The sequence below is a fragment of the Lithohypha guttulata genome, assembly GCF_036872675.1.
Source record: "Lithohypha guttulata strain CCFEE 5908 chromosome Unknown scaffold_4, whole genome shotgun sequence".
NCBI lineage: Eukaryota > Fungi > Ascomycota > Eurotiomycetes > Chaetothyriales > Trichomeriaceae > Lithohypha > Lithohypha guttulata.
Window position 1 is genome coordinate 1892661 of NW_027042753.1, and position 27506 is coordinate 1920166.

Below are 27506 nucleotides of genomic sequence, written 5' to 3' on the forward strand. Positions count from 1 at the left end.
GAGTTGATTGACCCTGATATAGTAACATTCGACAATATAGCTTCTCGTACTCGAACAACGAGCGGGCAGGTCTGTTGGGATAGCGGAACAAGAAACCCCGCGGCCGATCTCGCCTCGTGAGTCCGGCGGAAGACATATCAGGCCCACAACTATGGTCAACTCGAAGGACAGCCATCTGATCCTGTACCTGGTCGTAATATTCATTGTCTTGCGCTGTAGTCATTCTAGCGAAGTCCTGCACCCGGACCGTTGCCTTGAAACCTGGCGAAACCGAAACTCGACGACAAGCAGTCGGTATCACAACATGCCTCTTGCCAAGATCGACCTACATTCACATTTCGTCCCAGACTTCTACAGGGATGCACTTCTCGAAGCTGGTATTGATAAACCTGATGGTATGCCTAGAATACCAGAATGGACGGAGCAATCGCACCTAGACTTTCACAGTCAACTGAATGTCAGAAAATCCATTCTTAGTATCACATCACCAGGAACCCATCTCATTCCGGGCAACGACGAAAACGCCCGACACCTGACTCGTCGCGTCAACGAATACGCTGCAGATCTCAAAAGACGCAGGCCCGATAAGTTTGGCTTTTTCGCTTCTCTACCACTCCCAGACGTGAAAGGCAGCTTGGAAGAGATCGCCCACGCCATCGACACCCTCAACGCCGATGGCTTTACACTAATGAGCAATCACCACGGCCACTATCCTGGCGATAGCATCTTCGACCCCGTCTTCGACGAGCTCAACCGTCGCAAAGCCATCGTCTTCATCCACCCAACCACACCCTGTACCGCCGTCCCTGGAGAAGGCTGTGTCCAAGCCGCGCCCCTAGCACACACCTACCCACGCTCAACCTTTGAGTTCTTCTTCGACACAGCACGAGTATACACCAACCTCTTCCTAAAGGGCACTGTATCCCGCTGTCCAGAAATTACATTCGTCGTCACCCATGGCGGAGGCTGTCTCCCACCCTTAATCACCCGCGTATCCAGCGTCCCAGCTATTCTCAAACTCCCCGGCCTAGACTCAGCAGTAAATCCCACTTTCGTCAAGGAACGGCTCAACAGCGAGCAATTCTTCTTCGATACTGCTGGCTGGGTCTTTCCGGATCAGATTAAGGGGCTTTTGGCGTACTTGGAGGAGAAGACGAAAGGTAAGAGGATGGTCTATGGTAGTGATATTCCGTGGACGCCGTTCGGTGCCGTGAAGACGTTAAGTGAAGATCACGATAAATATGTTGGTGAGTTCTTCCCAGGTGAGGAGGAGTCGGTAGGGACAGGAAATGCGGAGAGGTTGTTGAAGTGGAAGGGGCGCCCAGGGCAAGCATAATTTGCTTTCGATTCCTAAGATCATGATAGAAAATATCAGGTCTGTGACCATATTACGACATGTGTGTATTTCAACTCTGTCAAAGTTCGGACATTCGATCACCTGGCACTGGCATTGGATATACTGGGGCTTACTCGGCACTAGTGCGGAGAGGGACGATGAACGACTTATTAGGAGCGTTAGCGCAAATGCGTACGATAGCTCCAGCTGGCTAAATAGAACGAGAAGTTCAGGTCCGACTTCAATGCCAGAAAAGGACAGTCATTTGTTCAAGGTCACGCCATCTACACTAATCCTGTTGTTCAAAACGTCAAAACTGCTCATCTTCTCATGCTGTACACCGCTAACCGACTATTTAATGCTATGCTCCTACCTGGACGCCCTCAGAATCAGATCTTACATGTACCAGACCACGAAGTCCACTCTGTCTCTGCTTATGCTCCAAAGAGCACTCGCTCGATCACGAACACTATAAATGCAGGGATATCAACCAATAATTACCATAACTCTTCAGAACACAGCTCTCAAAGGCGCTTTGACATGTTTCTTCAACTCAAACAACACTCCCAAAATGGCTGTTGAAGAACGGCATGATCCCCTCCAACTTCTTCCTGACCTCCGCCGCCTCACGGTTTATGGCCGCCCTCTTCCTCCTTACATCCTCCATCTCCCTTTCCACATCGCCATGCCGCCTACTGACATCTTCGTGCTGTGTCTTGAGACCCTGGTTTTCCTTCTGCAACTTACTCATAACATCATCGCTCGTCTGTAATCTCTGACGAATACTGTTGAGTTCAGTGTCTTTCTGACGCAGAATAGTTTCGTGGTGTGATCGTGAGGATGCTACTTCATCGAGGTTCGCTTGGAGGTCTTGGTTGTCTGCTTCGAGGTCTTGGATGCGGGAGCGTAGTTCGGCCAGCTCTTTGTTGGATGCGAGGAGGCGCGCTTCGACGTCCTGGACGCGTCGGTCTTTCTTTACGATGAGATCTTCTAGGTCGCCTAGCTTGTGGTCTTTTGTGCCGAGCTGGGAGTTTAAACTGCGGATTTGTGATTCGTAAGAGTTGGTACTTCGTTCCTTCTCTTCTGTTGCGATGCGCTGGACGTTGTTGAGTTTCTGCTCGAGATCGTCGGTCCGTCTGTCTTTGTGCATTAGTGATGATTTCAAGCTCCGAAGTTCTGTCTCGAGTGTGGATATTTTGAGGTCTTTCTCACGTTCTGATTGAGAGTGTGAAGACTCGAGTTCATGGATTTTGCGATCTTTGACTCCAAGCTGAGAGCGTAGTGATCGTATCTCCTGATCGAGACCATCGTATCTGGATGTATCTCGCTCTGCATGAATGAGATCCTCATTCAGGTTCTCGACTTGCTTTTGTAGATCCTTCTTCTCAGCTTCGAGACGTGTGATAATTTGACCAGCTTGAATGACCTGCTCACGACGCGTTATCAGCTCTTCGTCTGATTCACGTCTCGAGTTGATGGAAGCGTCAAGCTGATCTTCCAGCTGTTCTTGTTCTGCGATGGCTTCGGCGAGTTTCTCACTCAGCTCGTTCTCTCTAAGCTGAAGCCGCTTGAAGATTTCTTCCTTGTCTAGAGCAAGAGCTCGTTCGGCCTCTAGAGTTTGCTGTATTCTCTGATTGTCTAGCTCTGCTCGTCTTCGCTCTTCTTCTATTCTCTGACGCTCCATTTGGTCCTGCCTCATCTTGTCGTGCAGCTGTTCGATGCGCTCGTCTCTTTTCTTGACCTCGCTTGCTGTTCTTGTTGCACCAAGTAGTGGTCGCATGCGAACAAAGAGCCTCCACCATGGGTTGGATTGCAGATCGAGATAGACATTCAAATTCCGTTGTATGACACGAGTGGCTTCGTGTCTGTAGAGCTGTTTGTAAGCAATTCTTCGTTGCATGAACCCGCGAGCCACAGACTGAAAACGAGACATGATTTCTCGAATAAGTGTATCCCTTTGCTCTTCGAGGTCTGCCAGGACGCCTGCTCGAAAGAAGACCTTGGTGATACCAATTCGGAACACCACAGGGTTGAGCTTGAGTCTATCAAGAATGATTTTAGCAGCTTCTTGGCCTCCCAGATAACCTTTGGGCATGTCCTTGCAGAGCACTTCATATCTCGATCTGAACTCAGCAAAGGTCAGCCGGTTAGGGAAGCCGGTTCTTGCAATTCGAATGCCCTCCAGCACACCATTACATCGGAGCTGATCCAGGACAAGAGGAGCCATGAACTGCTTTGGTTTCTTCTTGTGGTTCGGCAGTATGCAGCGCACGAAATGGGGTTGTGTAGAATGCAGTTGTCTCATCAAGCTTGTCAGCTGCTCCTTATGCCTCTGTGCGACTGTACGGAACAAACCTTTCTTGACTCTACTTCGAGGACTATAGAGCTCATCACTTTCGTCGACGCAATCAGAAAAGAGAGTCGAGACGTAGTCGTCCTTAGAAGAGGCTAGCAACCTCGTAAGGTTATCGTTCAATGGGTCTTTATTCTTCTCCAGCCAGCCCTCAGTGTTGTATTCAACCTCAGCAGCATAATGGGTGAGAATGAAACCTTGGCGAGGACGAGCTGCTGCATATTTGGGTGTCTTCTTCTCCCACAAGGAGTGTAGCTTGTCCGTGAATGACTTGTCAGTCGCCTTAGGCATAACAGAGTCTTCGTCCAAGCAGGAGAAAATACCAATGGGGTTGGGTAGCTCGATGAGGTCGATGGTAGGTTGTAGGTCTTTGCCGAAGTCGATGAACTGCCACTCAATCTGTTCTCTTGCATACTCCTCCTGTTCAAGCACAAACATGTAGTGATTGAAGAATTGTTGGAGCTTCTCGTTGGTGTAATTGATGCAAAGCTGTTCAAAGCTATTGTTTTCGAAAATTTCGAACCCAGCGATGTCCAGTACGCCGATAAAGTGGTTGTCATCACTGGTCAATCCACCGCGGTCAAGACGACGATTGATTCTGCTAACTAGATCGCCGAATCCCCTTTCGTAAATGCCTTTGGCTAAGGCATCGAGGGCAAATCGAACTTGCTCGGCAGTCTGGACCTTCTCGACCCATTCTCTGCCAGCTTTCACCTTGGGGTGTAGCAGTCCTTTGACGAAAGGTTCTGTTTGGACCCCTAGTAGGCGGCATGCTTTATCAAGCGAAGCCTTGGCTTCCTGAGTCAACATCGCTTGATCAGTTGCTCGGCTTTCCTGCTTTGCTGCAACGTTGCCAATGTGCAACACAGCAGCGATCGTTCGGAAGATGGCATTTTGTTCCTGCTCTGAGAAGCCCATGACATGGAAAGCCTCGATGAGGTAATTCCATTCATCTCGATCGGAAATACCAGCAATAGTGTCATTACCGCCTCGCAAGTAGGCAAAGTCTTCTATATCCATGTTTGCAAGGTAAAGGGCATCCCGTAAGCGCTTGTCGGCACCAGCCAGCATTTGGTAGAAGATATGGTAGCTTCGTTCATGTTGGCTTACTTTCACGACTCTTGACTTTTCGAGCAGGTACCAATCAATGAAAGCACCGGCTATCTGTCCGGACCGTGTGAACTGAATTCTGATAAATTTTCCAAATCTTGAGGAATTGTTATTGCGGACAGTTTGAGCGTTACCGAAAGATTCAAGGATAGGGTTGGCTCGTAATATCTGCTGAGAAAGGTTGGATAGTTGTTTCGCAGGAGACCGGCCTGCAAGCGGAGTGTCTGAGTCAGAGGTAGCGACTGAAGCCAGATACTGAATGACTTTCTTCGTATTCTCAGTCTTACCCGCGCCGGATTCACCAGTGACCAGGATGCTCTGGTTCTCTCCCTCTTCAACGAGCCTTCGAAAGGCAGCATCTGAAACGGCAAAGATGTGAGGTCTGGTATCTTCTCTTGTTTGGCCCTTGTACATGCGCACATAATCGTTGCCATAAATTGGTAAAGGACAATAAGGGTTTATCGCTACCAGAAAGAGGCCGGAGTAAGTGTATATTAAATCGGACTGATATCTTGTTTGGAGGTTGTGTATGACGGATGCTTCGTTGAGATGGGTCAGCTCTGCCATATCATCGGCCTTGTCGAATTTGGCAGGATTGACCTTATCGACATCGCCCAAATCGAGCTCGATCTGTGAGCCACTTTCGAATTGAACAACTACTCTCTGTTGCGAAACTTCTTCGACAATCCATCCGCGCACGAAGGCCTTCTCTGGATCTTTAACCCAGACATATCTCTTGCCTGAGAAGTCATTCTCGCCTTCTATTGCAGAAACCTTGTCCTCACTTCTTCTGAACTCCTCGGACTTTACAAATTGAGGGGCGAAAGTGCTGGAGGAGCTTGTTCTTTGCATAGAATTAGAGCGGATATGACTCGGAATCGGACTGAAATTGCTAGCTGGGGACTGTGAGTGTTGGCGTGGGTGAGAGATGCCATTCGGAGTCGCAAACCGAGTCTGCTTCTGTTGACTCGAAGGAGAAAGTGGCATGGCGGCCGACATATCTACAGTTACTGGCGTCGGTGAATTGTGCCTGCTGTAGCTGTGGTTGCGCTGTCCATGGCTGTGGTTGTTGCCAAATGGTGTGCTTGCTGGACTAACTTCATGTAGAATCATGGCTGCTCGTATGAGTGTTGCGTATTATGTGCTGCAATCATTCGTATACATGGTAGTCGATACTGACGGAAGTGTTGTAATCCTCAATCCTGGAATGCACTGACGCAGCCGGCTAGTGATAGAGTAATAGCTTGCCGCTGGTCACTGTTGTGAGCCTCCCTAGCACTTCCGCACTGACTCCATAAAGTGGTTGCAACAGCAACCACGCGTGTGGCTGCCTGAGGCAAGCAGAAGCGTGACTTCCTTAGTCATTCATTCGGAATCCAAGTTCAGAAGCTACCAGCGCTTGTGAAATTCATGTTCCACCATCAGTATCACTCTTCTGCCTTGCGATACATGCGCTTGAACAAAGCCGCATCAGTTTCATGTTTTCCACAAGTATCATCAATGACTTCTGCATGCCAATAGGCTGTGGACCTGTTCTGCGCTGGTAATATGTCCTGACAATCGTGCGTGTTTTGTCGTTGATACGCTCCATTCTTACTACATCTCAAATCTTCTACTGAAACGCGTTATCATCCTGGTCTAGCATGGCCAATCAATACTCAAACCCAGCTATGTTCAATGGGCAACTGCCGCCTCAGCCCTTCTACTCACCATATCATACCAATACTCAACCACCAAATGGAAGCAAAGGGGTTCCTTACCCACAAGGAATCCAGCATCCTCCAGCTTTTCCAGCTGTAAACCCAAACGCGAAAAGATTCGAAACGAACAACCATGTACCAAGTCCACCCCCACCTTTTCAGTTACCTCCGAACTGGAATCCTGAGGTTTTGAGACAACTAGCAGCCTCCAGCAATATTCAGCTCCCATTCCCTCCTCCTCCTCCACCGCCTCCACCTCCGCCCTTCTTCTCTGCCTCTTTTGCGCCGAATGCTCACACTCAACCGGCCAATGCGGCTGCTCAGTTACAGCCTTTTCTAGGCTTCCAGCAAGCACGTCCTCCTTTTCCGCCGCCGACTCCCAATTCAGCCACCGAGTATGGAAAAAATGCCAGTATACAAGATATGAAAGCGGCGCAAGCACCTCAGAGTAATACCCAACAACTACCTGTATCACAACATAATACGGCTATAAATAACCAGCACGATTTCCAGCCGACGCCTCAGATATTGGATAGCACTATTCTAATCCAGTCCACCCATGAAACAGGTGCCGAACCATCTGAAAATCCGATCCCGAGAGAAGTGCCCCTTGCTTTTGTTGCGCAAGAAAGAACAATTCAAAATGGAAAGGAAAAGCAGAGCATACCGACCTACGACGATTTACACGCGCAGGCCAAACTTGCCATCTCAGAATGCCATCCATTTGGCGCAACCTACAAGTTTTGGCTCGACAACGGTGTCAAGCAACCAGTCCTTGACCGACTCTTTGCTGAACTCAATCTCGAAGTGCCACAACCGCTGCCACCTCAACAATTACCAGACACGGCTGGTGAAAAATCAAGAAATGTCGTTCCTTCTCCGTCACAAGCTAGTACACCTCAACCTGATGTTTTGGATCCGGCTATGGAGCGCAAAGATCGTATCGCCAGACTGTTGGCTGCCAGGAAGGGTCAACCAATATCTAGTGCTAAATCATCCCAGCCTGCCTCTCCAGCTCCCAGCGAACCCAATTCCAGGCCGAACAATGACAGCAGTAAGCAGCCTTTGCCTGAGATCGACGCGAAAAACTCTCTTCCTGCTAAGCAGCCTGCTCAGGACAAGGTCAATCTAGTTATAGCCTCAAGTGAACCTGCTACAAACACAGTCCTTCCTTCGCTCGTCAGAAAGGATACAAATCACAGTGCCTTCGCTATCCCGGGTTTGTTCATGGATTATCCTGATCCTGCATTTCAAGGACCTTCTCCCGAGCCTGTATTGCAAGATAGTAAGGCTGATATGCCTATACTCGCTGAGAAGCCTCAAGAGCTCAAATCGTTGAAGAGAGGAGCCGATCCTCTTCCTCTTGAGAGTATGCCACAGGCAAAGCGACAGGCATCTCAAGCCATACCTATGCCTGTGGCAGAAGATACCGGTATCTTGCCCCCCTCGAGTCAAGTCGGTACTCCCCCAGCCACATCGGTGAGCCAATCAGACACGGACGTCAGAGCTACTGCAGTCTCAGATATCACCAACAAGCCCAGTGAACTATCTACAACCCCTTCGAAACCGAAAATCAATCAAAATAAGCTCAAGGACCGCATGGCAGCTCTAAAGGCTGATTTATTGCGTAAAAATTCAAGGAAACAGACGTTGCAAGATGGCATGCCTGTCCTAGATGCAGAGGTCGAGAAGACTCGAGAACGATTGCAGATGCAGCAGACAAGATTGTCGAAGACACGAAAACAGATCGAATCATTGACTCTACAGCTGGACCAAGCTAGACAAGAGGAGACAAGCCTAGTCGCAGAAACAGAAAGATTACAGCGGCAGCTCGCTGATGGCGAAAATGGCCAACAACAGTTCTCGAATGAACTCAACCAGCTAAACGATCAGATCGTGGCCGACGAGAAAGAATCGCACGAACCTCGACTAGCACACGCTCTAAACCATGTCGCACCATTTAACGACAAATCAATTCCTGATATTATGGTGGACAATAAGCAGCCAAGTGGGCAAGAGCAGACAGATGGTCATAACCTACAGCAAGACTTGAACGGCGTCGAGGTACATTTGGACATGTCTATGCATGGTACGCCAGAAGAACAACGACGCTCTGATATAGAATACAGCCCTGATCAAGAAGACTTGGATCGTCAACTGAATTCAGAAGTTGCGACAACGGTAGCACAGAAGCAGGACGAAGCGTCGAACAGAACTTCCCTGCAGCCCGACCTTGGTGAGGGCTTAGTGCAAGCTCCCATACACGATGCGAGTGCAACAGATATGCAAACCAGTACAACCGCCGCATCTTCCGAGAGACCGAATGTGGACGACAGTGAGGACGACCATATGTCTATTGACGAAGCCAGCAACGCCGACAGCGACGGTAGTGCTAGTATGTCCGATAGTGGTTCTGAGGACTATGAGCCTGAAATTGCTCCGCAGCAAGTTGCCATTGAGGAAGTCGACGACTACGAGCCTGCCGAAGCGACACCCTATCAAGAGACTGAAAACGACGATTACGAGCCAGCTGAACAGGTAGAGGCAATCAACGTCGCCACGGTGAATGCAAACCAAGAAGGCCAGAAGATGGATGTCGAAACAGCACTCAGCCCACTGGCCAGCGGTGCTGCGATAGACTCGTCTGCACTCGTCTCACCCAACAACAAGACATGGTCCCCTGTGCAGATCGACCCACAACTAACGCCAGTCGGTTCACCTCTTGTATCCGCAGGCCCACTAAACGATGTACTAACACAGGAGCCGGCGTCTGTTACCTCCATCTCGCTACCTCTCCTTGAGCCCCTCTCTGAACACCAAAAACCAGCTGTGCCGCGTTTTGCCCCATATCAGAGCCCTCTGTCGTCTCTCAAATCTTTTCGTTTTCATCCACAATTCAATGAGGTTGTGAAAAACGGCTATCGTTCACTGACATATAGCAACAATATCGATGACAAGAGGCCTCTATGCTCAACTGAGCTTGAAGGCAAGATGTGTACCGATATTGATTGTGGAAAAGACTACCAGCACTTCGGCTCGCTGCCACTGTCAGGTACGATATCTTCTGTCTGACTAACAACGATGTTACAGCCTACTGACCTCGCGCCAGATGACAAAATACTTGTCCAGATGAGTTCCGCAAATGACATCGGAGACAAAGAACAGAAAGACGCCTATTTGATTGGTCTCAAGAAGGTAATTGCCGATCTTCGAGAAAAAGGTGTGAAAGACTTCGCCGAGGTTGCCAATGCCCTTTCCCGGTATCGTAGGCAGTGGATGCAGTCCCAGAGCAGATTTGCTGCATGAGATGCATTTGCACACTGGTCCTTTTACTTCTACAATATGCTACGACACTTTCTAGTCGATACACTTTTTCGCAACTATGTTGTTCTCCGATGTGGTGTGTGCAACGAACATGGCCTAATGGCTCATACAAGCGTGATGATTGCTTGTTGTGTACAATACTGTAACCACATCAAAAGTTGTTGAGTTGTACAGACTATGCTACAGTGGCTTCAATGTCCTGGCTGGTACATAGTCGTACTTGCTAATATTAATGCCTCTTCAAGATCTTAATCCACGTAGCGGTATGCTCGAGTTTGTGTCGTATTGTAGTATCCTCCTCAGACATGAACCCTGGCCGGGCAGTGATAAGAACAACATGAACGTCGTCACACCTTTCCAATTAGACGATGCAAAGACTTCTACGGTTAAGTTCTACCTGATACGGTGGATCATAGTGGTTAGTGTCGCAGGAGCATAGGGAGGCGCGTCCCGGTCAGCAAGAGTGTTGGTGGCACGCCCGTAGTCTTATTGTGGGAAGCTCATTAATCGAGGAGTTAGCATGTGTGGTGATCGAAAAAGAAGAAAAAAGCAATAGTGTACGGATGTCCTCCCGAGAGACCAACTTTGAGATTGTCATCTGGCACCGTTCTCATACCACAACACAACCACTTCTTAATGGAATATGGTAGGTAGAAGACCATGCTCCCTGTGAGACTATCTTTTTGCCCAACTCCGCGGGTGATCTGCGCTTCCCTCCTGACTTCCAATTTCATTTGATCTTCCCGCAGTTGGATTTTTTCATGCTAATCGACTTGCTGTTGCTTTTGTTGGCTGCCGTACCCGAAGCCGGCAGCAAACCCTCAGGTACACTCGTGCGGACCTTCTGCTGAACTTCTGGCTCTTCCATGGACAAGCTTAATCCAGCATCGATTATGGACGGAGACCTCCCCACTTTGCTCGTTTTACTGGTTGATGGAGACACATGGATGTAGAGAAAGCATGAGGGCTCAAGTACCATAGAGTGACAGCACATAGTTTAAGTCAGGAAAAGTTAAGTAGAACATCAAGGTAACATTTATTTTCACTGCTGTTTATGGTGAACCACTCGCTGTTCAGGTAGCTTGACTTGTGATTTCGGTCCAAGCAACGCTCTTTTCCTGTCTAATCTCTTTGTTCTGTGTCTCAAGCAGTTCTAGAACAGAAGTCGAAACTACTGCGATACATTCACCATCTTCCATCACGAGTTACGACACGAGTCTGGTCTCCCCAGTGATTGTACCTACTATTCATCAACTATACGTTACTCGTATGGTCGTAAGGTCTTTGTTACTGGTGCCGTAATTCCTCTCGCAGATTTGCAAAGCCCTTTCACTCACTTCGACTGCACCGAATGTCACGTGATGGAACAAAATGTCTAGGAATCCCCAGCCTCGTGCTTCAAAGAGACTCCACCTGTACCAAGGACATGCTCGTGCTTCTGCTGAACCGCAGGATTGACGTTGAAACAAAGTCGCGATCTCTACTGCAGGTGCGATGAGAAGATCCACATCTTTGCGACAGTCTATTCCGAATTCAGCTATGTGATTGAGACAACGGACAATCAATGCTGACGTAGCGGGTGAGGTGCAAGAAGCGTACACAGACCACGAAGAAGAAGAGAGGCAGCGGGCGTCCATCGGGTTGACGTGTCGTGGTACGAGGGCAACTCTGGCAGTTTGAGGTGAAAAATGGTAGTATGTTCCTCCTCGTAACTTCCGAAGTGCTACGAACATCCAGACCAGCCTTGTTTGCTACATGAGTACACCACGATTCGCGTGTCTTGGTTGAACAAGCCAGACTGAAAACCTATTGACGAGCTCTGCGACCAATGCTGACGAGATAGGGGCCAGCAGCGGGACCAGCTGAATGCGACTCATTCTCACAGACGTGTTCCGTATTCGCTACCAGAAACTGTCATACTTTCGCTTAAGTCATAAGAACAGAGTTTTGCCTTGTCGCTGGGAATCTTGATCACCTGCCGGCCCAGCAGCTGACCTTGTGACGTCAAGGAAGACTTCGCCAGCGCCGCAGAATGCACACCATTAGACAGGACAACCTTTCCACAGACTGGCACAACAGTCACGTTGGCAATGCGAGTCATAGCTCATTTGAGCAAATGTTCAGCCTAACAGGCTGGAAAGGCGTACCTTCTTCCAAAAGCGTCACACGCATGAATCATTTGCCTAATACCAGGCAGATTGAGGAGCAAACTTACATGATTGTATAGACTTACTAGAACACTCAGTGATGATTGGACAGTATGTTGAAAGAGGTGTGGCATGTTTGGATTTGTCAGCTGCTGAAAAAGAGATCTGGACTGTGGCAGCTTGAATTAACTTTGCTCCTACCACGAAGTCATGGCCTTCGCAGTAGCGTATTCAAGAGCTCAGCTGCGAGTCTCTTAATGTTGGTGGCTGTATCATCAGTAACCTGATTCTTCTGGCTCGTGAAGCCACAATGTAAGTGGCAATCATGAAACGTTGAGCCACGCAGCGTAACTTTAGGGAGGTTGTCTGGACACGTGGAGAAAGCGGCAGTGCAGGTCACTTAGCCTCTGCCAGCACGTGGTCAATTCGTGAGATGATGACCTCCAGAAAGTACAGGAAAACATCAGACAAGGTGGCGACATCAATTTGTACTTCTGCAACTCGTTGTTTTTTCATCTTTGCGAACGGGTTCTTATTGGCTAACTGCAACGAACCCGCCAGCTGAGATCGATACGCCTCTGCGGAAGAGAGGACTGTGATTCGCCAGGGAGCAAGGTAAATCTCGTCAGGTGGCGTTCGGAGTGGCGGCCTAGGCCGCCAGATCGTTCTTGGTTGCGCCATAGTCGAGGTTAGCCCGCAAAGGGTGTTATTGATTGGCAGAAACTGCATTTTAGCATGCGCGACAATTGCACAGGTTGAGACAAATAGGGCCTGGTACTTCACCTCTTACTGTATTTGACCATAGTATATGCAAGCCTTGGACAAGTGCAGAAAGGGTTGAGTTGCCTGTGGTGGTGGCCATTGTGAAGTCGCTTCGGGAGCTTTGCAAGCGCTTGTAGCAGCATGTAGATAGCAACTACATGTCTTGAACCACTTCACTCCGTGTTTTCTCCTGCACAAAAGCTCAACTCATGTTCCTAAGGCTTCGGCGTACGTGGTCATGCAGTTTGCAAACATCAACGATGGCAAAGCTGAGCTGTACTTCTGCTTGGCTCGCCACTGATTACGCAACGTTACAGTGCTTTTCCAGGCAAACTGATTGGGACCAAGGTTTTGCAATAAGCAGTACACAATAGCGGCGACTCCAATAAATACAGAAGGAGGCGGCGAGATCGTTGCAACACTGTCAGATAGTTCGAGGATGTTGTCCAACCACAAAGCCAGTCCATTATTCGATTGCTGCATTCAATAGGAGAGGCAACAACTCTGCATCTTGGTAGTGTTCATGACATGACTCAACATGCCCATGGCATAACAGGCTGTGCTAGAGTGGCAATGGCGACAATATGGGTCTGCCATATTGTCAAAGAGTCATGACCTGTCGCGCTCCAAAGTTCTCGGCCAATAACGACCTTCATCTTCAAATTTTGCGATAGTTGTGCTGCTGCCTGCGGTACGCTGCTTGACGTTGCCTGCCCTTCCGACACAAATGCAATATCGGTGTTTCCAGCTAGCCTCCTCTTTCTCATCCTATTGTCTTTGCAGGAGATGTGGGATTGACGTGAAATGTGCGTGGATTGGTCTAGTGACATGACGGACCAAGTCAACCTGGGACCAGGAGCTGCTGTTCGCAAGTCCAAGGCAACCCATCACATCTTGTGGCAACCGAATCACGCAGCTTCCCGAACAACACGTCTGGGTCAGCCTATGGCTTCAGCAGCCAATAGGCCAGGAGATGTATGAGAGTCATGAAGCTGAGGGCCGGATGCGGGCTCGTGGAGATCGATTACAGCGCGTAATTGATCTCGTAGCCACGTATTGACTGCGTATCTCATCCAACTTTGGAGGAGCGAACCAGTCTCTGATTTCGCGGAAGGCAACCACAGTCCGCGATTCAAGTTGTCTGCCTGTTTCAATTGGTCTCCAGAGTTTCGAAAACATCCTCACAAGCTCAGTGCATGGTATCTGGGCTGTGGAAGGAGATGCTAGGAGTTATGCATTATGCGAAGCACTTTTGAGACTAGGTGCTTCGTGATTGAGGGATGGCTCATTGGAAAAGTGTTTTGCCTTCCTCCACTCGCATCAGAAAGTCATGCTCCAAGTTCCGAGTCCGCAGAGGCTGCCCAACGCCAACACAGTGATAGTACCCGTCCCTAGTAGTCCAGAACTCAGCACTAAGAGCAGGCAATCTCTCTGGCGTCCTCTAAGCCTTCTCAAAAATCCAGTGTCCATCACCAATGCACTGTCTATGGTCCAGTCCCCAACCAGAGCCCGCGCCTCGAGCTTGGGATTCCACGGCATGTGTCAGTGATAGCCTCACTGGTTGGGCCCGCATGCGGAGATGTTGTAAAGCTCTATGGGTAATGACCTTAACTGTTTAAGGTCTGCCTTGTCGAAGCCACTCTCCTTGCTGTCGGCTTACTGGCAGCGAATTATGTTGATGTCGTGCTAGGTTCCGAGTGCCAGACGCTGACTTTTGCCTGCTCGACGGAGCAAGAAGAATGTCGCTCAAGCCATGTTCGTACCTCGTATTTGTCGTCGTTTAAGGAGCAGGCAACTCTATTACTGCACTCGCAGATTAGTCACAATTGGAGACACGCCTTCTTTGACACAATCTACTGCATACCTGGTTGCAAGATTTTCTAAACCACGATTCCAATCATAGTCTCGTAGATCTCGAGGTCAGGGGAGACCTGTTGCTATTGGAAAGTCCAGCCAGCAGGGTTCTGAGCCGGTCACACATATAAACGAGACAAAAGAAGAAAGCTTGCAATAGGAAAGCTGCCGTGATTTAAGAGCTATAGTGGATTGCGAGGCACGAGCACGTCCAAAGCCCTATGACTAGTATTGCTAGAAGCCATGTTACTAAGCTTCCAGTGCAACGTTGTAGGGCTACATTCGAAACGGAAGACATAATGGCATGATATGTAGATCGAAGAGGTCTATCGCGTCTCAATTGCATTGACAACTAATAATAACAAACAAAACCTAGGCTATTTTTGTGTTCTGCTATCATGAAAAAGCATACTCGAACACACAATATATCTGCAACATACATAAGGATGAAGCAGTAACGTATAGAACACCACTAAGCGTTCAGACCTATGCCCAGAACTTACCGGCGCATTGGAACAATGACTTGGACAGAAGAAGCGTCATCTCTGTCCTGAGCCTCATTGACAAGAGCCAATTATGATCAGGGGCCGGCCATCACGAAAGCGTCGTGACGACCGGCCCATGTCACGGCTGTCGGATTTCACGAATGAATTCTGTCGTGCTGAATTTCTTGTCCTTGTAGTCGTAGCTCATCCAGCGATTCGTGAGCTTTGTAAGCTGTATTGCGCAGTAAAGACATCGTTCAACTCGTGGTGCTTGGTGGGAGGGTTGTTCGAGAAGGCGTTCATCTTCATCGACTAGATCTTCTGGTTTAAAGAAATTTGCTCCGTAATATGTTGTCATTGACATCAGACCACGCATCACAAAGTCCTCGGGCAGTTGTCGTTTATTACCGCCGAACGATCTTGGAAATTCATCATGCTCAACGTTTTCGTACGAGACTCCAGATCGACCGACGGTGTTTAGAAATTGCACAAGGCTGTCCCACGGGATGTATCGCTCAACGTAGATGGATGCACCAGGAATCCATGTAAGGGCATGTAGGTGGGCCAAGATCTGGTGCATGAACGGGACCACGTTCTTGTTTCCGATCTGACCAGCAACATCTGCAATTGTCTTGTACAGCATGGGTCCAACGTATGATGTGACATCGTCACTTAGCATGACTTCCTTCTCAAGACGAGAATCAGGTACCTCCACCTGAACATGGTGGATGTCCGGCCTGGCCCAATATTCTGCTCGCTTAGGGTTGATTAACTCCGGCTCTTGAACAACGAAGTCCTTGGGAAGCTTGTCCACCTCTTTGGCATGCTTGTCACAGTATTGTTGTTTCATATCTTGTTGATGCTTGAACAGTAGAGACCAAAGGTGGTTCTCGGCATTTCCAAAATCCATCAGCATCGCAAAGAGAGCTCCAGCGAATTCTGGTCCTTGCACCTTGAAGCGAGACCCAGACCTGGTCATATGTCCTTCCAGATGGGATGCAAATTGGGCTCGGTGTTTCTCGAATTCAGTGGCAGAACGTCTTTTGAAAAGAACGGCCGCGGCACATACAAAGCTGAGCTCCGCTGGTTGATATCGCGAAGTGGATGCAGAAGGCTGATCCAATAGAGGATTGAACAGTAGCAGGATAGACTCACCAGCATTCTTGAAAGGGATGGCAGCTACCAATGCTTTGCTGTAAAGGAACAGCTGTTGCACTATGTTCGGTCGGGCAAGAACAGCTAAATGATGTTGGATACGGCCAGTATTTGGAGACAGATCAGCAGCTTCATTATACCAGGTCCGGGCTGTATTAGACCACACCTCTCTATCACGGAGATCGACTTCCTCAATGGCCATTCGGTACCGGGCTAGATCACCAAGACACTCGATCCAAGTCTCCTCAAAGTCAGGCACTGTTTCTTTAAGTAGAGCCATCATAGAGTAAGCTAGATAAACAAACGACAACATGTGCTCCAGTGAATCTGGCAGCCTATGGCGCAGTAGCTCTAGAAACGCGTGAATCCCATGACGCCACATCCTCGCGGGCATAGCATAGCGTGCGGCAAGTTCACGAAGCTCATGGCCCTTAGTAATAGGGTGATGAGACGCGCTGAAGAAATCGTGATGCTCGTTTAACAAAGTCCTGTGGAGGGCAATCAAAGCCTGCCACTGTTCTTTACTGAGCTTGGTTGGATTTGTTGTTTGTTGGGTGACAATCTCAGTACATTTCTTTTCAACCATGACTGCAGCTAATTAGCTACTCCAAGCCGACATAATGATGAGTCTCACCTAGCCCGGCATATATCCCTTTGACCTCTTGGATGAGTTGAGGCACAGTGATTGGTCGTGTCTCAAGATTCCTGAGAAGGTTGGTGTTAGGTTCCGGATGGTCCTCGAAGCCAGTATCGTTCAAAGCGGTGGAGTGGTCAGAATTGTTGGGTGAATCAACACGCTCTGTCTCGTGAGCTTGAGGTGGAAGACTCTCGGCATCAGATTGAGGTGCAGGAGAACGTGGTTTCTTGGAAGGGCTGACATATTCGATGTTGTCCTCGTCCATATCTGATTCAGCCTTTGGACGTTTGACGACGCGAACAGTTTCCTCTGCATGGTTGTGGAGGGAAGACTCAGTGTTGTCACCAAGGTTGTCGTCGTGCTTTTGTTCTTGTGTACTGTTGGCGATAGATTCGACTCGGGCATCAACAAGCATAGCATCATCGTGCTGACCACTGATGCACAAAGTCATCAGTCAGTCCTGCTTCACTCTGGACGACACGTGTTCCGACTTTGATAGTGGAGTACTTACGTGAGTGGGTCTGACTGTATACCCGGTGTGTCTTTCGGGGCAACCTCATTATCCTGCTGCGAGGGCTTTTCGTCGTTACTTGTATTCCCCCAGGGAAACCACCGAGTCATGCTGGCCTGTAATTGTCAGAGAGCTGGCGGGCTTGATTGGCAATAGCATGGTCACTCAGAAGCAAACGTATGTATGCGCTGGGAATGCGTGCGTGATTGCTGCCCTGACGGAATAAGTTACTGTTACTCTCGGAAAATCTGCGACAGCTTAGGAACATACGCAAGTGTGTTAACGAATATCGAGCTCAGCTCTAGATTATGCGCGACCTAAGTGTCTTTTGAAGATTTCATACAAACAACCTTGGTCAAATCCACGGACAATCATTTGTGTCAGACTAATGTTCTCAAAACATCGAAATACTGTGCAAGACCGTCGTGTGATATAAGAGCTCGATTCTTGCCTGTCAAACTGCTGTGGCCCTAGAAGGTTACGCCTAATTACATGCCTTACAGGATCTAGCCAATTTAACTAGCATATTTTGCCTTACGCGGGACACAAACGTGTGTACTCAAACCCCTGTCCCTAAGGTTTCAATAGTGCAGATGATACACTTCTGCCGTGCCGATGATGCTGGCCTAAGCACCCTCCTCGGTCCGTGCTTGTGTCATTTCAGCCTAAGCTCTAGAAATCGAAGATTTCCTGAACGCATTCGAGGAAGACGAAGTCTACTCTTAATGTACTCACGAGGCAGGACCTCGGTGACCCGCTCGTCGTAGGCTTGGTAAAGGTCAACTCAAATACACGACGCAATCCAATTGAGAAGATCCGCATGGACCAACAGCGCTTTTGCCGAGCTCCACCATCACCTGTATCTGACACCGTGGCTTGCTCTAGTATGCATACGGAAGTGAGCAGCCAAAGCCTTTGTCTGTGCATTGTACAGATGGCTTGCATACAACAATGCATCTTGCCTCTTATGGGACGTGTCTTCTTGTAGCGTGGCGCACATGAACCTCTTCGTCTGATAGCAGCAAATAACATAATTGAACTGATCAATCAGCTGAGCTGCCTCAAAAGGAATGGATGTCAGCGATACATGTACTATCTATAGTGCGGCCGGAAGCGTTCTTGAATGCCCTGCTTGTAACCACAGAATCATGGTTGAGAACCACATCTAGCTAAGGAATGCAGTGCTGAGCCTGATTGTCTCAGGGTTCGATCTGAGGGTGACTAGATGACGAGGAGATTCAATGACGTGCATTTTGCCTTATTTCTGCATGATGGTGTGCGGAAGCATAGATACTGGATTTTGTACAGAGGTATTCGAATGAGAATACGTCCACCAACGCGTTAGTTCCATACCTCTGGCACAAGACTGGTAGAGTCACGAGCGCATGTTGATGTTGTAGCCCTGATGCCTAGGTGCTGTGGAAGGCCGCCTGAGCGAGGCCTTGACAGCTATGGCTTGTGTCTCAAGGCATGAAGTCAGATGCAAAGCGGATAACCGTATCGAAGCATACACAGCCGCTGTGCGTTTGCGTTGCCATCGAATGTGTTCCCCTGGGCCTTGCAACGACGGCCGTTAGAGTATACACCTATCAGACAAATCCGCAATTGGACAGGGGAAACCAGACTCTTGCAACATTGTAAGCGAGAACCCTGCCACCCGCTTTCACTTACACATTTCTGAAGGATAGGGACCCGAATCGGTGGTCGAGGGCTGATGGTTGACCTGCGAGGAATATATTAAGATCTGTTGCGAGTCGTCTCGTGCATTTAAATAATCTGCAATGCAATGTCAGCGCCTTCGCAAATGTAGATTGTTTGAGCCACCTTTTGCTTGTCTCCTTGCCCAATCTCAGTGATTCCTCGTCTTTGTTTGCCGAGCGTCAATATTGTTGTCCACATCAAGAGTCGTTTGACAGTTGCCTCAAGCACAGAGGACGATGGGTTGTCGCAGCGATCTGATCGAGCTCCCGCGGTCGATCATGAGATTCATATGTGGGAGGTTGGCAGAAGGCAAACTGGGAGCAGAGAACCCCAGCATTTGAACATGCTCAGGGTTAGTGCATGCTATTACCCATGCTCAATACCGAGATATTCGCGTCGCGGCAGTCGTCATGTGGTATCACAGCTACTCTGACCGAGATGAAGACCATGTGCTACGGTACGGCTTCGTGTCCGAAAGTGCAAACAATTTCCGTGGATGTCGATTGTAGGATACAATCATACAAATGTTTTTGCTGAGTGAAGCAGAGCATAAAGTGGGGTCGATCACTGGAGCACTTCACGGATAGAGAACCAGCTTGATGCGACGTGTCATGTTTCAACAAGGACCAAACTCACAGTCCATGCTGGTTTATGCTCATCAGAACGTCAACCTTGTGTTGCACTGCAGCGGGAGTTGACCCTGGCATCACAGGCATTTTTCTTGAGGGTTCGAGACGAGAGTTGGTGGTCACATCTGAGCAGTGATCTTCAATTTCTCTAAGGAGGTTTTATATCATGGCACAAGTAGTGTCATGTTACACACCACATTGAAACCATGAAGAAATACTTGACTGATATGGCGAGCTGTTCTCAAAGGAGGCCAGCTGTCGTACGCGACAAAAAGGGAACCACGACTGGTCGATCCAGGACTACCAGAACGTTTTCAGCACCAACGTGAACAGGGCTCTTGCTCTGGAACGGAACGATGAACTACGATTGATCGAGAGGTCCTGTTTTACGTTGGCTTTGTGTTTTGGGAGCCTAACACCATGTGGTCCACGAGGAGCTTCGAAACAAAGCAGGAGGCAGCTTTGACACAATCCAATCTGGTCGGTGTTCTCTTTAGTCTTGGTGCGACATTTCCCTCCGAAGGCGCTGCACAGCATCGTACTTTGCTTGCGAGAACTGAGCCTGGGTCGTACTACTGTCGCATATGCTGTACACCCGCGAACTGTGCAAGCAGTCACGATCTCAATTTTTCCTGAAAGTCAGCGGCTTCTCACCAGATTGGAAAAATTGAGACTTGGCTGCTGCCTATGGCGGAGGCACATTCTTATGCCACGGATGTTATATATGTCTACCTAATCAAATATGCATATTGCCAGCATCGATCAGCACATGGCTCATATCTATGAGTTAATAACATCATGAAATGCCAGGTGTTTGGCCTGGAAGGTGCCAGCTGACAATTTCAGTTCCATTTCCGACTGGGCGAGAACGGAATTGCCTTACCCCCGGAGTGTTGACGACGACGCGTCGTGGAACCGTGACGAGCAACACAGTATGTCAGACATTGTAAATATGGACCTTGTCAGGCAGCAGTCCGTCAAGGAAAATTTGCAACTCAAGTCCCGGAGGATCTCGTGCTAAGGCCGCCTTGTGGGCTTGAGCAATGGGCAAAAACACTGCTCCAAAAACCTGTGCGTGGACGAGGCATGGTTACACGATAGCAGTGATTCGTTCCAAAGGTGCTATCGTACTTTGTGTGGGACCAACACCTAGCTCTGCTATTACTGCTAACAGGGGTACGCCTCGCGAAACTGGTCGGGTCAGGTAAAGTGCCTATCAAGTTCGGGTAACAACACCTTCTTTGCTTATAAAAAAACTCCACAAAATCCCTGTGCGATTCACCTTCATGGCACGGCACTTCCATACCTCCAATCTTGAACCGAGGTGAAGCGAAGATTTCTAATGTCCTGTAGAATCCATTCGCCTCACGCAACTCGTGGGCCCATCACAGCTGGCCACGCGATACCAAGCTCCCTCTGAAGGGCACACATGATCTCGGAGTTCTTGACAAGGTGATCGAAACATGCCAACTTTCGTGAGAATCCTGTCTGGTAACGCGCTCGTGATATGGCATGAGGCTTCTTACAGGTTCACGGACGAAGCGGCAAGCTCAGACGGCATCTGACGATCGCAGAGCCTGCTTCTACTACATGTGCAGTCAGGCCTGAAAGGATGATCCTGTCGTATGTGATGTGCGTTGACGTGGTAAAGAGGCTCAGTAAGTTAGATGGTAGGCCTTGCTTGTAGAAGAGATCCGCAAACATCCGAGCGCGATATTTGAATTTTGATGTAACCTTCACAAGGCAACATGAAACTTAAGTTAGTAAACTAACACCCCCGAAACACTGACATGTAACACTTGCAGCAGCGGCTATGGACCGGCATAGCAGATTTGGTCAATCATGCAGAGACAGCCAGCAAGATGGCATGAGAACTTGCCTCGAAAAAAAGATCTTCCGCGCCGATGTCCTCCGGAAGCTCGTTTTCCCGAAATCGCAGGTCACCTCATTATTTCGTACACTGATCGCATGTTGCGAGATTCTGTGGTGTGATAGCTTTATCTACTTGCATCCATGCAGAATCGTGTAAAGCTGGACTTGTCGAATACTGTGCGCAGATGTTGAGAAATCACGACGTGCGCGCGTGTAATTGATTTATTCTTCATACCTCGATCACGTACTACCCACATACACAGCATGAACACGGCTCCAGATACAGCATCAGAAAAGTCATTTATCTGCCCTTACCTCTGTAGACTGTAGTCTCTTCCTGGAAGTAGGACGTAAGATTAAGGCCTAGGATGAATGGTCCGGTCCGCAATAGATCAGCTCACAGTGAATTCATCGTCTGAGGCAGGTCGGAAACTTTTCCAAGGATTGAAAGCTGTTGATCTCGTGAGCTTCCCATTAACATCGCGGTCGTAGCAAGACCTAGACGGAACCGTGGGTGCAAACTCGTTATCAACAGGCTGGTGAGAAGTGAGAGAAGCTGTCATGTCCGCTTTATGTTTTGTTGTAGGGACAGGGAATCATGATTAATTCGCTTCGGGTTTGATTCAGCAAAGGATGTGGCTAATCATTTGCAACACGTTGATTACTTGTTTTGAAGCTGGCAGCACGATCGACAGTAAATGTGTACGTACAGGGTTCGAGACTCAAGCTTGTGGTGCTGAACGGGTGTTGTAGAATGCTATACTGCTTCGGTCGGGCCCATAACTACCATGGATGTTTGAGCTTGGTGGAAAGTATTTGTCTAGGTAGCATGTTCATGGTCGCGATTATATGCTGTGGCCGTGCTCCCGTACGCACGAAAATGCCGTCCTGCTAGATCGATAGAATAGATCCCACCCACGATGTGCTGACGAATCAGCCTGCTTTTCTTCAAATTTGGCCCGCTGGCCAAGTTTTTGCGTAATGGAGGTACTGAGTGGAAGAAACCGTACAATATCTGCAAATCAACATCGAACGATACTTGACCGGTCGTCTTGAAGAGCTAGACTCACGCTGTGGTATCTTAGATTTGAACCACATCGTGTACAGGAACCCTGGAATGTGCTTGCGTGACAACGAAGAAAGACCCTCGGAAGATCGTACTGTTGATAACAGACGAGCCATCCATTCGTACGGGGCGTACTTGGCTGGTGATTATATAGGTATATGTATCATGTTGCCAAAAACGTTTCTCAAATCACTGTCTGAGTTTCACACAGATTCCTGCCTCCAGCTTCAGTGGTCCAACGGTAGGATAATTGCCTTCCAAGCAATTGGCCCGGGTTCGACTCCCGGCTGATGCATACTATCAGCCAAGTCTGTGAACGACTTCGTGAACCATTTCTTTTTTGTCTTTGAATACGTCTGATGTCTGGTTGGTGAACAAAGCAATCGTGTCACTAGGCTTGTATTGTTTTGTGTTTGGTTCTGATTGAGAGTGGTGTTGTGTCGTTGGTGATCTACGAGTGACGTCTGGGTGAGGCACGGCTCGTCAGGCCTATGCACCATGTTGGGCATGCCAGATGATAGTGACTGATCAAGGGCGTTTCATACGTGTTGAGTCTGTTGGCATGAACAAACCTCAGTGATGAGTATCGATGGTCGATGGCAGCAATGACCTCCATACCCAGCACGAGCACTTCCGCCTTCGTCGGAAGCATTGATTCGCGCTTGATATCGTGCAGTCAAACTTGCATCGATGCTTGGTGCGTTGAGAAATTCACGTCAAATTGACTGCTGATAGGGTTAGGCTGGCTGAGCCATAGCGACGAGAGGGGGAAGAACAGGCATCGGTTCTATGCCCTCGCGCTTAGCCGTTGCCTCCCTTTCAATGATCAGACGTGCCAGCAGTCTCAAGTCAACGAAGAGCATTGGCGACTCTTTCTTGCGACCTGATAGTCGAGTGGAGGTTCCTATATCTTAAGTCAGCCTTGAAGCAGCATCTCCCAACGTCTGTGTCAATAGGTTAGTTCAATAGCTGGTAACGGAATGGCCAATGTTGAAAACGATTATTGATTAATATGGTATTGCTAATTAGTAATCATAACGCGTTCCATCATGAGACATCAGAAATTGTCGTGCTTGCGTCACACGTACTGAAAATATAACGTGTCGTCCAACGCGCCTTGCCTCGTAATAGTTCAACAATTACTGCTGTGCTTTTCTCATAACCTCCAAACGTAAACAATCCTTTCCATCTTTTCGTAGTCTTCCTCCTTCGAACCAGAACCGTTGAAAATCTGATCGTTACACATTTCCTCGTTGCTGCCTAACGAGTGATGCTCAATACCCTTCACTTCATTGTTCCTCCTCAGCGGTGCTTCCCTCAGCAGTTAGCTGATCCTCCACCTCGATAATCGCCGGTCCAGCGATGGTGTATCGATCGTGGAAGTTTCTACTGTTAGTGGTGAGAATCACATAGACTTGACCAGCAATACCCTCAGGCACCGTTGTAGTCACTGTGTTACCCTTCACTTCCACTTCCATCATGGTAGCACCCATGGCGGTCAAAAAGGCTGCATACACAGTTCGATCACGCCTGGCACGTCGTTCGTGGCTTCTTTGGTGGAGAGGTACATGACGGCGATGCTCAAGGTGACGAGCTTTCTCTGAGTGTGAGAGTGACAAGTCCGCTTTCAGTGAGAGGGAGGCGCCTTCTTCTTGTAAAGACATATCCGCTTTCAGTGTAATGGTATCACCTGCTTGTACTGCACCTGCAGTGGTGTTGTCTGTTGCAACTAGCGCTAGTGGTGGGAAAGCTGTCAACCGAAGTCCTGCATAGCCAGCTGGACAGCTACCTGGGACGATGAACTGGGAGGCAAGCGACCAGGCTTGATTGAAGTCCAGAGGAACGTCAAAGGGGCTGGCATATGGTGCGATACCTGCAGCAAGTCGGAGTATGGCATCGTGGCGAGCTTCGACTGGAAGAATTGCAGCGGCCATGCTCAAAACGTTCGGATTGCGGATCGAGGTCGATGCGCCAGCATAGGCACTGACACCAACACCTTCGATGATACTAGCCAAGGTAATGAACCCCGCGGGACTGTCATAAGGGAATGAGTATTGGCATGGCGCTGGAACGTCTTGTCTGAGCTGCTGCAGGGTCTGCGACAATACGTCGACATGAACTTGCTCGTCCCTGGCTAGGCGTACGAGGTCATCATAGAGACTGGGATCCTCAAAATCTGCAGCGGAGAACTTCTCGACTGCCTCAGTGTAAAAGGCTGTCTCGAGATATTCAAGAGCGAGCGCGAATGTGAGGATATTGACATCACTCCTCCCCACTCTGGAGCCATCCAACTTGGCGACATTGAAGCGAACAGTGCCGTTGGTGATGGGTACGGCGAGGGCCGAGCTGAAGATGGCGCTGAGCGCGAGGTAACCTGCGTTCTTCATGATGCTGGAGCCGTGAGAGTTTGGGAGCCTCTGGTCGAATACTCATCACGATGCACGTCATCAATCTGTTATATACAACGATTCTTGGGTCGGTGGCTGGGGCGGAATGCACGAATCAGTTGGGGTGGGAACGCAATGTGCAGAAGCATAGACCCAATTTGAGAGTGCACTGATCACCCGTAGCCAGCCTCATACTCATGAGATTGACCTACTACCCTTCATACCAAGCATTGCGGCTGTTTCTTGACAGGTACGTGCTGCCGTAACTAGTTCATCAGTAACTTCACAGCCCACGGTATGGAGAGCTGTCTAAGATCGCCATAATGCTGGCCAACGCCCAGGAAAACGACCGGAATGCCCGTCGAGGCAACCATGCTCACAATCGTACCAATCTGATCACCCACAGTATCGCATTTGCTGATAATAAAGCCGTCCAGCGACCTATTCCTTCCAAATGCTTTGTTGAAATTGCGCGCCTGATTGACCGAGTCGTTTCCGACAAGTGCTTCAGCGACTTGAAGGATCTTGTCTGGCTTGGCAAAGTCTCCGAATTTCTCAAGTGCGGACATGAGTTGGGCGTTGTTGTGAGCTCGACCAGCAGTATCGATGAGGACGACGTTGAACTCGTTGGCGGTAGCGAATGCGACGGCATCTCGTGCGACATTGGCAGCGTCCTTACCATATCCTTTCTCGTATAGGTCGACACGCCCAACGTTTTCTCGTGCACTCAACTCTTTTAGATTGCGAACGTGGACACCAAGCTGTTCGACCGCACCGGACCTGAAGGTATCACCCGCGACGACCAGAACCCGGTAATTATTCTGTAGCAAGAAATAGCAGATCTTTGACAAATTGGTGGATTTTCCAACACCATTCACGCCAACAACACTAATCACGTAAGGGCGTCCTTCTCGACCAGCTTTGGATGGATTGACGACAGATTCGATCTCTTGTAGTAGATCAAGAGACGTCTTGGGTGTCAGAAGTTTCCTAAGCGAGTTCTCTAGAGCCGGCTGGAGTGCTTTATCTGTGCTCTCAAATGCAGTAGTCTTCTTGCCCAACATCTCGACTTTCACTCCTTCACAAAGTCGGATTGCAGCTTCTCGTGCTACATTCTTCTTGATCAGATGTTCTTCCATAGCCTTCAGCGGTTTGTCCAAATCTTCTTCGGTCAACGTCTTTCCGCCAATAACGTTCCTAAAATAGCCAGAAATCATGCCAAAAGCACCAGTAGCAGCTTGTGTCTCACTTTTCTGCTGTTTCGAGCCCGAATCCTTCAAAATGCTGTCAAGCTCGTCGTCAAGGTCTTTGAGCACAAACTGGCCCTGCTTGTTCTTAGTTCCCCAAGATTCCTGGGCGATGGAATCCTGTCCAGCATCCGAAGTGTCGACCGAGGCAGCTCCGTCTTTTGTAGCTGAGTAGTCAAGTACAGTTCCGTCATCTTCGCCCGCAAGGCCATCCACATCCCAAACTCTTCCTTTCTTTGCACTTCCCTTCGGCGTTTTCGGTCGACGCGACTCATCGCCAGAGGAAGCGTAACTCGAGACACCACTTGTCACATTACCAGCAGCTTTCCGAGCACGGCGTGAGCCTCTGCTCCCGGGACGGGCATCAGATAGTAGGTGAGGAGCAACGCCAGGCAGAGGCGTAGTAGGTCTTGAGACATCGGGAGACTGTAACGGCGTAGGTTCTAGAGAGTCACCATTTGTGGAAGCAGTCTGCGACTGCATCCGCAGTAAGTGAGGGGGTTGTGGTGGGGGTGGCCCTCCGTCGTCTCTTGCTTCTGGACTCTCTTTCTTAGCCTGGACAGTGGCTTGAGGAGGATTACGTGTGGCCTCGCCGCCTGTAAGCTGATCCTGGCGACGGAGAAGCTCATCGTAGTAGTGGTCAAAATCGTACTTGGTGGTCGTGGTTCGTGACTTGATCTGATCCTTGTAGCGGCGCACGAAGACGGCCTTGACATCCTCCAGAAATTGGTCAACCCACGAAAGATGGAGTAACGATTGGTAGACGGCAACAAAGATCAGGCCGAGGTCTTTCACCAGAGTCCATCGCAGCGTGTATTTCTCGAATTGGTAGGAGTTGCTTGCTCTTGTCTTCTCCTCGATGAAGACATCGTTGATTAGCGAATTCACAGCCGCGCTGCTGGTCCCTCCTCGAGACCATAGGACGACGCCTGAGGTCGAGAATATTTCGAATGCTTCGAGCATCTTAGCCAACACTTTTTTGGGAAAGGAGTTCTGCTTTGAGTAGTCGGAGGGGGATAGTCGCTGGTATCTGAGGAATCGGGTCAAATACTGTAACTACGAGGAGGACACGACTGTAGAAGCGCTCGTGAGCGGGACAATTGTCTATACTCCGAGTGCGGCACATGGTCACTTTTCGGAGTACTGCGTCATGCTGCTCTCAGGCGCTAGAGTGAGTATCTTGCCTGGCGTTTGTGCCTGAGCCGTTGGTAAGGGCAAGCTTGGCATGAT

General features: G+C 49.1%; 6 protein-coding genes and 1 non-coding gene across 7 annotated transcripts; 3 read left to right on the forward strand and 4 right to left on the reverse strand.

Moving 5' to 3' along the window:
- Window positions 1-304: 304 nt before the first annotated feature.
- On the forward strand, window positions 305-1336 carry LTR64_005849 (uncharacterized protein; the record flags this gene model as incomplete). The annotated part of the gene is made up of 2 exons (XM_064900187.1): window positions 305-395; window positions 492-1336. 2 exons carry the CDS (start codon window positions 305-307, stop codon window positions 1334-1336), a joined length of 936 nt encoding a protein of 311 aa, XP_064753499.1.
- Window positions 1337-1889: 553 nt separating this feature from the next.
- MYO1_2 (class II myosin) lies at window positions 1890-5798 on the reverse strand (the record flags this gene model as incomplete). Its single annotated transcript, XM_064900188.1, has 1 exon — window positions 1890-5798. One exon carries the CDS (start codon window positions 5796-5798, stop codon window positions 1890-1892), a length of 3909 nt encoding a protein of 1302 aa, XP_064753500.1.
- A 644-nt stretch (window positions 5799-6442) lies between these two features.
- On the forward strand, window positions 6443-9805 carry LTR64_005851 (uncharacterized protein; the record flags this gene model as incomplete). Its single annotated transcript, XM_064900189.1, has 2 exons — window positions 6443-9551; window positions 9609-9805. 2 exons carry the CDS (start codon window positions 6443-6445, stop codon window positions 9803-9805), a joined length of 3306 nt encoding a protein of 1101 aa, XP_064753501.1.
- Window positions 9806-15210: 5405 nt separating this feature from the next.
- On the reverse strand, window positions 15211-17484 carry LTR64_005852 (uncharacterized protein; the record flags this gene model as incomplete). Its single annotated transcript, XM_064900190.1, has 3 exons — window positions 15211-16814; window positions 16861-17297; window positions 17375-17484. 3 exons carry the CDS (start codon window positions 17482-17484, stop codon window positions 15211-15213), a joined length of 2151 nt encoding a protein of 716 aa, XP_064753502.1.
- Window positions 17485-22866: 5382 nt separating this feature from the next.
- LTR64_005853 lies at window positions 22867-22937 on the forward strand. The gene has a single exon. It is a non-coding gene; the product is annotated as a tRNA-Gly (tRNA).
- Window positions 22938-23931: 994 nt separating this feature from the next.
- Window positions 23932-25029, reverse strand: LTR64_005854 (uncharacterized protein; the record flags this gene model as incomplete). The annotated part of the gene is made up of 1 exon (XM_064900191.1): window positions 23932-25029. One exon carries the CDS (start codon window positions 25027-25029, stop codon window positions 23932-23934), a length of 1098 nt encoding a protein of 365 aa, XP_064753503.1.
- A 266-nt stretch (window positions 25030-25295) lies between these two features.
- LTR64_005855 (uncharacterized protein) lies at window positions 25296-27239 on the reverse strand (the record flags this gene model as incomplete). Its single annotated transcript, XM_064900192.1, has 1 exon — window positions 25296-27239. One exon carries the CDS (start codon window positions 27237-27239, stop codon window positions 25296-25298), a length of 1944 nt encoding a protein of 647 aa, XP_064753504.1.
- Window positions 27240-27506: the final 267 nt, after the last annotated feature.